Consider the following 14192-nt stretch of genomic DNA (forward strand, 5'->3'; position numbering starts at 1 on the left):
TCTAAAAAGGTATGTGGTGGGAAGGGGAGCTGTTAAGGAACACAAGTCTACAGTCCCACTAGTGTAGACTGTCACATGGTTTCCAAAATTAGAGTCCAGTGGCACTTTTAAGACCAACAAAGGTTTATTCAAGGTATGAGCTTTCGTGTGCAAGGCACACTTTTTTTAAATACATTGGGATGGTGTGTAAGGTTCACACTTATAGACAGGGAAATTAACATGTAACATGCTGATGTTTAGTCCAAAATAACAAGCTAAGGTTATTAGGTTAAAAGCTATAAAGCAATAAATATGTCCAAATAGGTGACTTTTCTAATTGTGGGAAGCAAACCGAGAATCTCCATTCTGTCCTCCCAGGTGTGAAGATGACTTAACAGCACTTTTTGAGGTGGATGCAGGGTTAGACCAACATGGCTGCCCACCTGTATCTATCTACATGGTTTCCAAGATTGTGGCCATGACCTTTTACCCAAAAGATACAATAAAGAGTACAGGCAGCACCCATGGTTCTGAACAGTTACCGACTTCAACGTGTAAAAGTTGCAGTGTACTTTGGCATGTTTTCCAAATGGGGTGGTGAAAAGTGCCATCAAGTTGCAGCCAACCTCTGGCAACCCCATAGGGCTTTCACGCAAAGAGACATTCAGAGGTGGTTTGCAATTTCCTGCCTTTGGGCTGCGACCCTGGACTTGCTTGGTGGCCTCCCATCCAAATACTAACCTAGTACCAACCCTGCTTAGCTTCCAAGATCAGGCTAGTCTGGGGCATCCACTTCAGAAAATATCCTAGATTTGCAAGCATCACTAGGCTTCACAGCTGAGCCTCCACCATGAAACACAGTCTTCCCAAGTCCAAGCCTACCACACAGTCCACCGTTTCACACTGGTATTAAGTTTTTAGTAGGGTCAGCCATTTGACTAGCCATAAAAAACTACAGAGTAGCCCTTCTAGTCTGACCAAGCAAAACTAAACAGGTCCAGTGGTACCTTAAAGACTAAACATTCTAGAATCCATTCTCATGAATCAGCACATAAAACGGATGGGTTTAAAAACTGATCAGCTCAGCAGTCATATTTTGAAAGAATCGACTTTATTAGAACTAATGTCTCCCTATCATCCATATGTTTGACACTCAAACAATCTGTGTACTCAGTAAAACCATTATGAAACAAGGACATGAGCTCCAAATACTGAAGTGAATGATTAGGGCTTAATATTTGTTAAATTCATACAAATGGGAACGATGGACTGAACAGTTACTTCTTACTTTATTCTAGGATAGATACCAGGGTCAGTTTAGAGGGGGGTTTTCAATAAAAAATGGAAAACAAAGCAATGTAAAAGCAATTTTTTAAAAAAGTTCACCTTAAACTATCATGCTCTGAGCAGTCAATCAGATAATTATTGTTCAGAGATGCTTGCAATTATCTGCCAACAGAAACTCTGCCAGGTTTCTCCTTTACTATAGGGCTAGGGGGCAAAGCTATGGTGTGAACAAATTACAGCATAATGAAATAAGAGGCAAGCTGCCACCTAAACAGCAGCATTCTTGGCTTCGCCTGGGTCAAATAATTGGTTGCTAACTGATAATATACAATCTGTGCTATCCATATCCAGAATCCAGTGAAGCAATTCAACTTCTGCCACCTTTGCATTTTCTTTTCAGGAATACAGAGGCCCTTCTCTTTGTTTCTACTGTTGCCCTGGTTGCTTCCAAGCCCAAGAAAAAGTGAGAACTGAAGTCATTAGAAACCAGCATAATTCATTATTCCTGGAGCACCAGAAACAGAACATTTTAGCACCAATATGTATCTCTCCAGATCAAATAATTATCAAGCTATTATAGCACCTCATCTGCTGTTGGAACTATATCCTAAGTTAATGTTGGTTTTAATTCTCTACCAGGGAGTTTATAGCAAAGCAGAGGCTTAAAATACAGAATGAACCCAGAAATCTTCCATGTTCCCCACCCCTTGGCTAGCATACTGAAGACATCCTTTATCAGAAGAAACTGCAGTTGTTGTGACATCCAAGCCAGCACACAGCAGTTTGTTCTCTTCAGGGCTTTTTTTGTAGGAAAAGCCCAGCAGGAACTCATTAGCACATTAGGCCACACCCATGACAGCACAGCCTATTAGCATATTAGGCCACACCCCCGTGTTACCAGAAGTGTGGTCATCCAGCCACACCCACCTTTTGCTTCTTATTCTGTTTACCTTGTTGTCAAAACCCAGGGCTTTTTTTGGAGCAGGAACTCCTTTGCATGTTAGGCCACACACCTCTAATGTAGCCAATCCTAATGAGTTCCTGCCACTGGGTGTGGCCTATGATGGTGCGGCCTATTATGCTAATGAGTTCCTGCTGGGTGTGGCCAACTTGGGAGCCAGACAGAACTCCGTTCCTGTGCGCTCTTGCCCAAAAATAGCCCTGGTTTTCTTACCGATGAAACCAGGTTTCTGAACCACAGTTTACCTTGGTGATTTTGCCCAATTTGGGGATCATATCTACCAATGCCTACATACAAACCAGGAAGCCTTCAATCTATGCCACACAAAAAGGGTGTGGGTGGCCCTGGATCACTGTTGCATTGTTTCCACATGTCAGAAAGCACCCTACATCTTCCCCTTCCCTCATCTGAAGGAATTATACTCAGGATGCCACCAAGCTGGTCAGCATTTTTAATACAGTATTATTTTATCGTCACTAGATAAACACATCATGAAGATAATTTCCAGTTAACCTTCTGAAAGGTAACAGGTTTGTCTCAGACTTTACCTAAAATTTTAGTACACACATGTTCTCTTCAAGACAGAAACTGAAATATAAGCCCACTTTCCTGTATGCAAACTAGGTCTTTACTTTCAGAACATTCTGTATAAAATCCATGAATATAGTAAGAGCTACAAAAACACAGATTAGGTCTTATTCATGTTAAACAGAGGTCTGTGAGAACAATTTCAGAGAAAAGATGAGAGGAAAAAAATAAAGGAGAAAGAAATGCTTATCTCCCCTAGGTGCACTTCTCTTCTGGCCACTTCCCTACAATATATAGGTCAGCTCAAAGAATTTAGGAAATGATTCTCAAACTGAAGTACATAATCTAATGCAGCTGGCTGCATGTGGAGGAGGGGAGGATCAAACCCAGTTCTCCAGAATAGAGTCTGCCACTCTTAATCACTACATCAAACTGTAGCAAGCAGCCAGTCCTGGGTAAGTCATACAAGTCACAGGGTATCAAGTCACCTAGTGGTGCACCTGACCGCAATGAATCCTCCCCTGCAAGGCCAAGACTATCTGAAAAGGAGCTCTGACCCTCCCCCATCTTTTACTGGCAGGAACCAAGACTTGAAGGCTGGCAATACTGTAGTGATTGCCTAGCAACAGCCACTGATGGCATTTGTTTCTTAACGGTACAAGTGCAGCTTGCTTTATTTTGGGGGTTTTAACCCTCCCAATATATTTTTACAGATTTTTCTGCAAATCTAGGACTCTTCTCAGGTTTGTAGACAGATCTATCTTGTCTGTCCCTGGTTCCAATCTCTGAATTTAAGTATCCACAGATTTGGCTGCACTGAGAATTAGATATTGATGACTCATTCAGTTTGCGAGCATCACTTCACAAACCACAAACCAGCCAAAATTTGTGACAAACTTTAGTTTGTCAGCCAGTTTGTGCCCATCACTATTCTTGCTTTCCTAAACCTCATAAGTGCTTTTTATAAAAATACTGAGGTGATGAGAGATGATGTTCTGAAAACTAAGAAGTCTCCAGGTCCAAATAACATATACCAATGGTACTCAAATGTGAAAATATTCCTTTCTACTAACTAATACACATATCTTGTCTCTAAAATTGGCCTGGTGACTGGAAAGCAGCAAATGTCACATAAAATTTTAAAATTGGGTCAAGAGAGGATCCAGTTAGCCTAACATCCACCCCCAGTTACACTTACTAAAGACAGAATTATTAAGCACACTGAGGAACAAACCTGCTGAGGGAAAATCAGAAGGGCTTCTACAAAGGAAAGTCCTGCCTCAACAACTTTTGGAGTTCTCTGAGCAGGTTAACACAGATAAAAGTGATCAAGTAGACATTATACATCTGGACTTCCAGAAGGCTTCTGAAAAGGTATCTCAAAGACTCCTGAGCAATCTTATCAGTCATGGGGGAAAAAAGATGGGTCCTCATAGTTTAAAAACTGGCTGAACAACAGGTAGTAGAGAGAAATGCACAACTGCTGTAATGGAAAGAAGTGAGCAATAGGGTCCTCCAAGAATACATATTAGAAGTGGTGCCATTTTGTTTATAAATAACTTAGCGTTGGGAATGAGCAGCGCAGTGGCCAATTCTTTGGATGATGCCAGACTATTCAGGAGGGTGAAAACCAAGGTGAGCTGTGAAGAACTACAAGAAGATCTCTCTAAATGGTGCAACTATACAGAAAATGAAGTCCAATATAGTTAAGTGTAAGTGATGTGCACTGGAACAAAAAAGCCTTATTGGAAATATGTGATAATGGGAGCTGAACAGTTACAAAAATGAGAAGGAAGGATCTTGGAGTTGTTGATGCTTGCTCAATGAAAATGTCCTCTCAATATGTGACAGTGGGGAAAAAAGGTAAACTGCATGCTGGTAATTATTTGGAAATAAAACAACCATATTGTAATGCACTTATATTGAATCTTGGTGGAACCCCATTTGGAAAACTGTGTACAGTTCTAGCTGCTGTATCTCAAAAATGATACTGCACTGCTGGAAAAATTAAAGAAGAGATCAAAACAATTAAGGGGTAGAAGCAATTTTCCAATAAGGAATGGCTAAAGAGAGTGAGACTTTCCAGTTTAGGAAAAGATGACTAAGAGGAGATTACAGAGAGACAGACATTATAAAATTATGCACTGGTTGAGAAAATGGATAGAGCTTTTTCTTCATACCCTACCATACTAGAATATGAGGGCACCCAATGAAGTTGATGGGCAATAGGTTCAGGACAGACCAAAAATTAATTCTTCTTTATTCAATGAGTAATTAAGTTGTGGAATTCACTTCCAGTCGACATGGTGATAGTCATGAGCACAAATGGCTTTAAGAGGAAATTAGATTCATGGAGGAGAGGTCCATCAATGACTATTATCTACAGTGAGTAAAGGTAGGGCTGCCAAGTGGGGGCGGGTAAACCCCCGCTTTGGAGGCCCGATTTCCGCCGCTGTGGAATCTGGTCCCGGGGGAACCCTGCCCCCCGAAGCGCAGTGTGCGTGCATCACAGGAAGTGATACAACCACGTAGAGCACGTTGGGGGCATGGCCCCAATCGCTGGAGGGAAAACTCTATGGTTTTCCCTCCAACAATTGGGGCCACGCCCCCAACGTGCTCGACATTGTGCGTCACTTCCTGTGACGTTCTGGCGGCGCACGCGCACATGTCCCTCGGCAGCTCCCGGACCGAAGCGACGCTCCTCCACCGGTGAGTCAGAACGACTTGGCAACCCTAAGTAATGGGAAGCTCACCATACAGAGACAGGAAAGCTCTGAACACTGGACTTGTGCATTTCTTTCATTATCAATTACAATAATTACAAAAATGGGGGTGGTTTAGTAACTTTTGTAATTTGCAAAAATGAAACAAATACCCCATCTAAACAGCCTATAGTGAAAAAACCATGATCTTCTTTCATTTTGTTCTGTTTCTTTCTTTAGTCCCACTCTCTCTTATGCTTCCACCGTTTTCACTTCTACAAGGCAGCCAACCATTTCCTAAGAGACTGCTAAGTGTTCCTTAGGGGGAGAGGGGGGCTCTGGTCTTTCCTGATAGACATATATAATCTGAATGGCTACAGTTTGCAGTCCATGAGGTACTACAATCCTGTGTGATACTTTCTTGTCTCCTCCCAGTGCTTGCCCTGCTTTGCTACCCCTCCCCCCCAGGCTGCACTCCCCTTCTTGCTTGCCGCTCTCTAAACATTGTCTCCAGTACAAGCATATCTACCTCAAGGTCCTCCTCCCGCTGCCTGCCTGCCCAGATGCCCTGCCCCTTTGTGCCACCAAATGCCTCTTCCTGGTGTTACTGTTCAAGCTACGTGGTTACAGTGCCAGATTCCCTCATGCTGTTGTCTGTGTTACTGTGTGGAATCTTTCCTATCAATTCTCCCATACACTTTAATGTTAAATTTGGGCACATTTCACCACTTCAGAAAGGGGAATGCCTTTATTCTATTCGTCTGAAATTTCGCTGTGTGTATTTCGTAGAGGAGTAATCCCCAAGGTTTGTCAAGTTTCGATGGGAAAGAATAGGTATGTGAGCATTCTACTGAAAGCAATGGGAAATAACAAAATTATAATTACGAAAACAGAACCACCTAACAACAAAACAGACTCTTTCTGAATTAATAAGAAAAATTAAAGGACACATTCCCACACACAAGTCTACTGAATACCAGTGATAGAAGGCACCCACACACAAGTCTACTGAATACCAGTGCTAGGAGCAAGGGAAGGCCTTGGCTTCTATTGCCCTGCCTGCTGGACCTCGGAAGCAACTGATTTGGCCACTGTGTGAAATACGATGCTGGACTAGAGTGGCCCTCTCCCTTAGTGCTTCCTTGTAGCAGCAAGTCTCCAGTAAAATGAGCTCACCTTCATGTTAGCCTGGTATAGTCTAAAGACAACGTGTGAAGAAATCATTATTAGTTCCTTAAAAGACATTGCTCACCATCCCATGGAAAACCATGATGTGCTTTATATCCCCAGTGGGATTTTTATTCCCCCAAATAAACACCCATTTCATCTCATGTTATGTTTGAAACCCAAGAATTTCAAAAGCATTCATATGCCAAGGAAACTTTCAAATGTTTGGGAATATTGGTGTAAGCAAGCCCACAGACATAATTAAGCCATCACACTAAACTGTGTAAGCATAACAGAAATTATCATTGCACATACGAACACATTATTTTCATTTTTATCCCAGTTTTGGTCTGTTACTGAACACGAAGTAGTATACACAGGGGTCTGAGGACTCCCCCCTTCCAGGCAACTGTCACATGAACTCAGACCCTACCAGGACATATCTAAAGTCAACTGAAGAAACCTAGCTCTAGAAGCATAATCCTTACTCAAAAGAAATACTGATATAAAAAGCAACAGTAGTTGTGACCAGGACGGGATTGATTTCAACTGAAGACTTTCTTCTACTGCTGCTGCTATGCAAATATATTCATCTTTGTTTCAGAGCAGGATGAATACTACAATTATACATTATCTGCCAGCAAGACAAAATTTACTTGTGAAATTATGCATTAAATATACGTCACTCTTTTTTCCTGCTTTGTAGCTTGACAAGCACACTTTGTAAAATCTGTGTTACATAATATGAAAGGTAAAAGCGGAGAGCTTTAATTACAACTCTTGGGACTGCTTAAAACGATATTGACTATTTTGTTTAATAATAGACTTCCAAAAACAATACCACAAGTGGCATTCTGTCCTTTGAAACCTCAAACTTCAACTATATGCTTTGGATAAATTTAATAAGTAGTTATAAGCCACTTCAAGTATTGTATATAATATACCTCATGAATGTTAAAATTAGAAAAGTCAAATTGTCTTTTTAAATTAAGTATAATTTATTCCCCAAGAGGCAAAATTAAAAAAACAGTTAAAATCTTCTACAATCTATTGCCATATTTAGGCTTAACCCAGATTACCTCAATAGAGCCAGCAACATATAACTGGTGGTGGAAAGTGCTATCAAGCCACAGCCAACTCATGGCCACCTTGTAGGGTTTTCAAAGCAAGAGATGTTCAGAGGTGGTTTGCCATTGCCCGCCTCTGCATCACAACCCTGAACTTCCTTGGGGGGTCTCCCATTCAAATACTAACCAGGACTGACCCTGCTTAGCTTCCAAGATTTGATGTGATCAGGCTAGCCTGGGCTATACAGGTCAAGGCAACACAGAACTAGTCCCTTCAAAATCATTCATTCATTCAGAATACTACCACCAACTTTGCCTGTTTACCAAGACATGGACAGAGACATAGAACATGAGCAATAGTCAAAGTCTGCAGGCAGGAGAATTAAAGGGAAATAAGGAACATCGGCAATCTATAAATACAGTAGGGGTTTTAATGCCTTTGTCTGATGCACAATGCATGCTCTGCAGATTTCAAATTCCACTGACCTATCAGCCAAGCACAAAACACAACACACCTCCAGGACAAAGTGATGTTAGATATGGTGTTGCTAGCTTTATGAACAAACAAACACGGATCTGCATGTGGTGGGAGAATTGGAATTATATTGGCCTATTCCAGGTTTAACGTCTGCAGGTTCACTGCAGGATCATTACAAATGGAGTCTGCACATAAAGTTGGGTTCAATCTGTGGATGCAAGTCTATATTAAGATATTACAGCCAGCTTGTGCACATAAGGCAGGCTGGGTTCAAACTAAATATGCTTGGGGAAAGGAGGAGATTACAGGGTCAGATCCTACTTTACCATCCATCCACATATAGAATCCACATATGTTCTTTTCACGTATTTGTGAAAAGGAAAGTTTAGCCTTGGCTCTCTCTGGGACTTCCAAGGCTTGGGGCATCTTGACTTCTACTACAATAACCAGGTTGAATAACTTACCTGAAAAAATACTCTTAACTTTATTCAACTCGTAATCAAACAGAAACTGTATCCCTGTACAGCATCCTAGACAAAGAGCTTTGCCATATCAAGCACTGGGAGTGGCACAACCTACCTGGGGCCATGCTAAATGATGCTCTCCATACTCTGAGCCTTCCATGGCTGCAACCATATTTTGTCACTTAATTCATTTCCCTTCCTTTAAAGATATACTTTCACATGAATTGCTCTATGCATGTAATTTGTTCTATACAGCTCTCCTAGTTGAAATATAGCTTTAAATCTACCTGCTGAAAATAAGCAGGTTTTGTATAGTCGATGAAAGGTATGAAGTATAGTCGATGAAAGGTATGAAGATGTTTCTATGTGCCTAAAATTTAAAAGTAACAAATTTTATACTAGCAGGTCAGAGAATACAAATAAACATAGTTGTGATAATCATTTAAAATTGTATTACACACAGAACCAAATTCTTACCTTTTTCTTCATCTATTCTAAAAACTCCAACGCCAGATCCATCTCTTATGGAGTATCTAATCTCTCCATCTCTTCCTGTATCCTCATCATAAGCAGACACAGTCATCACTGAAGTTCCAACAGGAACATCTTCATTTACAAAACCTTTATCCACAAAGCTATGAAAACGTGGTGGGTGAAGATTTTCATTTACATCAACCACTTCAATTTCAACGTAACAGGTAGAAGACAATGAAACAGGCTTCCCTTTATCTTTGGCACGCACAGTTAGATTATAAACTTGTTTCCTCTCAAAATCCAGTCTTTGGACAATGCGAACTGCTCCACTGAGTTTGTCTACATCAAAGCTTCCATCCCCACCTTCTAAGAGGTTATATCGCACTTGGCTTGACTGTCCTAAATCGGGATCATAGGCTTCCAGCCACGTGATAACTGTTCCTTCTGGAAGGTCCTCTCGAATTTTCACACGATAATTTGATGGAATAAATTTAGGAGGATTATCATTGACATCTTCCAAAAATACCTTCAGGAGTACAATTGAAAACAACTGAGGTTCTTCTTTAGCTTGGTCCCTGGCCTCTATTTTCAGGAAATGAACAGGCTGTACTTCACGATCCAGAGGCCCTACAACTTTCACGACACCCGTCACACTATTAATAGAAAACTTATCTGTATCCGTGAGAATTGAATAGCGCACTTTTCCATTAGTCCCTGAATCTTTATCTATGGCTTCTATATGAATTATTTCTGTATCCAGGTCCTTGTTTTCACTCACATCAACAAAATAGCTGTCCTGTAAAAATTCTGGACTATTGTCATTGACATCTAAAACATTAATGTCTAAAAGACGCCAGCTGGACTTCTGCGGTATCCCAAGATCATAAACAGTAACATTCAAAGTGTACTTATCTTTTACCTCACGATCAAGGGGAGATAAAATTTTTAGCATTCCTGTTTCCATACCAATGGTAAAACTGCTATCGTTATTACCTCCAGAGATGGCATAGACCAGTTTTCCATTGAAACCAGTGTCAAGATCCGTAGCATTCATAAGTATTATGCTGGAACCTACCAGCTGATCTTCTCTTACTTCAATGCTATGGGGAAGATTATTTCCAAACTGAGGTGCATGCAAGTTCACAGAGTGCATGTCAAAAAAGGCATCCTCAACCTCACTACGACCATGCAGCTTATTGGCTTGCAGTAACTTCTCTGCCAGCATTTTGGCCACACCAGTCTCTTCACACTGTAAATTGACTGGTTTGCGGCTGGCAACTACAGTGATATTAATAAACAAAGGTCTATGTGCCTAAAATTTAAAAGTAACAAATTTTATACTAGCAGGTCAGAGAATACAAATAAACATAGTTGTGATAATCATTTAAAATTGCATTACACACAGAACCAAATTCTTACCTTTTTCTTCATCTATTCTAAAAAAGATGTTTCTATGTGCCTAAAATTTAAAAGTAACAAATTTTATACTAGCAGGTCAGAGAATACAAATAAACATAGTTGTGATAATCATTTAAAATTGTATTACACACAGAACCAAATTCTTACCTTTTTCTTCATCTATTCTAAAAACTCCAACGCCAGATCCATCTCTTATGGAGTATCTAATCTCTCCATCTCTTCCTGTATCCTCATCATAAGCAGACACAGTCATCACTGAAGTTCCAACAGGAACATCTTCATTTACAAAACCTTTATCCACAAAGCTATGAAAACGTGGTGGGTGAAGATTTTCATTTACATCAACCACTTCAATTTCAACGTAACAGGTAGAAGACAATGAAACAGGCTTCCCTTTATCTTTGGCACGCACAGTTAGATTATAAACTTGTTTCCTCTCAAAATCCAGTCTTTGGACAATGCGAACTGCTCCACTGAGTTTGTCTACATCAAAGCTTCCATCCCCACCTTCTAAGAGGTTATATCGCACTTGGCTTGACTGTCCTAAATCGGGATCATAGGCTTCCAGCCACGTGATAACTGTTCCTTCTGGAAGGTCCTCTCGAATTTTCACTCGATAATTTGATGGAATAAATTTAGGAGGATTATCGTTGACATCTTCCAAAAATACCTTCAGGAGTACAGTTGAAAACAACTGAGGTTCTTCTTTAGCTTGGTCCCTGGCCTCTATTTTCAGGAAATGAACAGGCTGTACTTCACGATCCAGAGGCCCTACAACTTTCACGACACCCGTCACACTATTAATAGAAAACTTATCTGTATCCGTGAGAATTGAATAGCGCACTTTTCCATTAGTCCCTGAATCTTTATCTATGGCTTCTATATGAATTATTTCTGTATCCAGGTCCTTGTTTTCACTCACATCAACAAAATAGCTGTCCTGTAAAAATTCTGGACTATTGTCATTGACATCTAAAACATTAATGTCTAAAAGACGCCAGCTGGACTTCTGCGGTATCCCAAGATCATAAACAGTAACATTCAAAGTGTACTTATCTTTTACCTCACGATCAAGGGGAGATAAAATTTTTAGCATTCCTGTTTCCATACCAATGGTAAAACTGCTATCGTTATTACCTCCAGAGATGGCATAGACTAGTTTTCCATTGAAACCAGTGTCAAGATCAGTAGCATTCATAAGTATTATGCTGGAACCTACCAGCTGATCTTCTCTTACTTCAATGCTATGGGGAAGATTATTTCCAAACTGAGGAGCATGCAAGTTCACAGAGTGCATGTCAAAAAAGGCATCCTCAACCTCACTACGACCATGCAGCTTATTGGCTTGCAGTAACTTCTCTGCCAGCATTTTGGCCACACCAGTCTCTTCACACTGTAAATTGACTGGTTTGCGGCTGGCAACTACAGTGATATTAATAAACAAAGGCATTGCAAAGTTCTCTCCATCTGTAGCTGTTATTCGCAAGCTGTGAAAGGATGCTTTTGCACCTAAGCCATCTATTAATGACTGCTTCAGGGAAAGAACTCCAGAGTTTGGATTTAAACTAAATAAGTCTAATTCATTTCCAGATTCAATTTGGTACTGTACCAACTGCAGCTCATCAGCATCAATAGCAGATACAGTTGTTATTTGTTCTCCAACACCAAGTTCTCTGGGGATGGTTCCCACACAATTTATTTTCTCAAACAGTGGAGTGTTATCATTCAAATTATTTAAAACTATTGTAACAGGAACTTCAGCTTCTCGGCGATATGGCGTGCCCCAGTCAGAAGCACGGATCCTTAAATTATAGATTCTTGGCATTAATTCATAATCCATGCTTTCAGAGGTACTAACAACACCGGTAAAGTGGTCTATCACAAAAGGAACAGGGTTTAAGTTCGCAATGCTATATGTCACATAACCACTTTCACCTTCATCAAGATCATTCGCACTCACACTCATGACACTCGTACCTACAGGCACATTCTCATCAAAAGAAGCTTTATAAGATGTCTGTGTAAATTCAGGCGAGTGCGTATTCACATCTATGACTTTAATCAACACTTTTGTAAATGCTTTTCGGTCGCTTGTCATGACATCAAGTTCAAAATGCGATGCGTGTTGTGCTTTTATGGGATCTAAAGTAGTAATAAGGCCAGTGTGAGGATTCAAATTGAATCTGATTCTGGTTGGTGCATTTTTAAACACGTATTTTAAATGGGAGTAACTAGGCATAGTTTTTACCATAGCCACAGGTGTGTTTGGTGGGGCAAATTCACTGATCTCTGCTCTATAAACATCTTTTTCAAACCGGGCTGGTCCAGATCTAAACTGGGGAGATACCACGTGGATTACTTTTACAGAAGAAAATTTTGGAGGATTTCCTTTATCTTTAGCCTGCAGAGTGAGGTTATAGCCAAATGGTTGGTTCTCCCAATCAATATGGCTAACGGCTTTGATTTTATATTCTTTTCCTCCAGGGAAAGTCCTAACAGCTCTAAACTGCTGAAGGGGATCACCTGCCACAATGCTCAGAGATGCCACCTCTCCATTCGAGCCTTGATCCCTATCCTCAACAGTTACAATTGCATATGCTGGATCCTTGTCCAGCTCTGAAGGGACCAAAGCAAGGGCTGTGATAGCGGGCGCGTGTTCGTTAGCCTGCTCTATGTAAACAGTCAACCTTGCCATGCTACTGATACCGCTGCTGCCATAGAGTTTCATGCCACGATCCACAGCAAGGATTTCCAGATCATAAACCTTTGTTTCTGAATAATCAAGCCTGCCAGTAAGAACTATAATACCGCTGGTTGGATGTATAGCAAACATATCTGTCCTGTCTTTGAAACTATAATAAAATTCCCCATTAGTTCCAATATCTGCATCCGTTGCACTGACTCTTGCAACGCTGGTCCTTATTGCTGTATTCTCAGGCAATGAAACACTGTAAGAAGTTGGGGAAAACAAAGGCCTTAAGTCATTTGTATCCAGGACTTGCACTCTGACTTTTGTGCGAGCTTCTGCATTTGTGTTCTTTTCTATTGCTTTGACAGTTAATACATAGTGGTCTTTTACTTCTCTGTTAAGGATAGCTGTGTTTCCTCCCTTGGTCCGTATTCTCAAAAAGCAGAAGTCTCCCAAAACATGTTCTTCGGCTTTGAACAAGTTCTCGGTGTCCCCAGAAATTATTTTGTACTTTATATCCCACAGCGCGTCTGTGACGTAAATGCCCATTTTAACCGGATGCCCGATGTAAGTCTTGGCAGCAGAGTTCTCATACACTGTGGCATTGTAGTGAGCTTGAGTGAACTCCATTGGCAGAGTACTATGTAGTCTTGGGGTTCCTTCACAGTTTCCAAAATGCTGCAGGGGCAGCACCAAGAGCAGCAGCAGCATGGTCCAAGGGCTCTCCATGGAAGCAGTGCCCCAAAACCTGGGAGGGGAAAAAAGAAAGACCAATCAAGCTCTTCTGAATTAATCTGTATTTTGTGTCCGTAATTCGACTGTTTGTAGTTCTTAGGCACAGTCCTAACAATTATGCTTAAACCATATGGCATCTTGAACAAGTGGTGTGAACAAAATCACTTACATGCAATTGCTTATATACAATCATAGCAGAAGTCCCCTTCATCACAGGTAGAAATGTAAAGTTTCTGGAAATT

The 14192-nt window shown here is 40.7% G+C and overlaps 1 protein-coding gene across 1 annotated transcript in view; it reads right to left on the minus strand.

The window, feature by feature from the left end:
- The window catches only part of FAT1 (FAT atypical cadherin 1), a 148664-nt gene extending 134710 nt beyond the window's left edge, over positions 1–13954 (minus strand). The window contains exons 1-3 of the mRNA XM_015419675.1: positions 11950–13954; positions 11850–11862; positions 9111–10385 (exon numbers count right to left, since the gene is read on the minus strand). Of these exons, the coding sequence (XP_015275161.1) occupies positions 9111–10385; positions 11850–11862; positions 11950–13944 (3283 nt within the window). The 5' untranslated portion in view covers positions 13945–13954. The remainder of the gene's footprint in view (positions 1–9110; positions 10386–11849; positions 11863–11949) is intronic.
- Between the last annotated feature and the right edge of the window lie 238 nt (positions 13955–14192).

The sequence above is a fragment of the Gekko japonicus genome, unplaced genomic scaffold (genome assembly GCF_001447785.1).
Source record: "Gekko japonicus isolate JY-2015 unplaced genomic scaffold, Gekko_japonicus_V1.1 scaffold1422, whole genome shotgun sequence".
In the NCBI taxonomy this organism is placed as follows: domain Eukaryota; kingdom Metazoa; phylum Chordata; class Lepidosauria; order Squamata; family Gekkonidae; genus Gekko; species Gekko japonicus.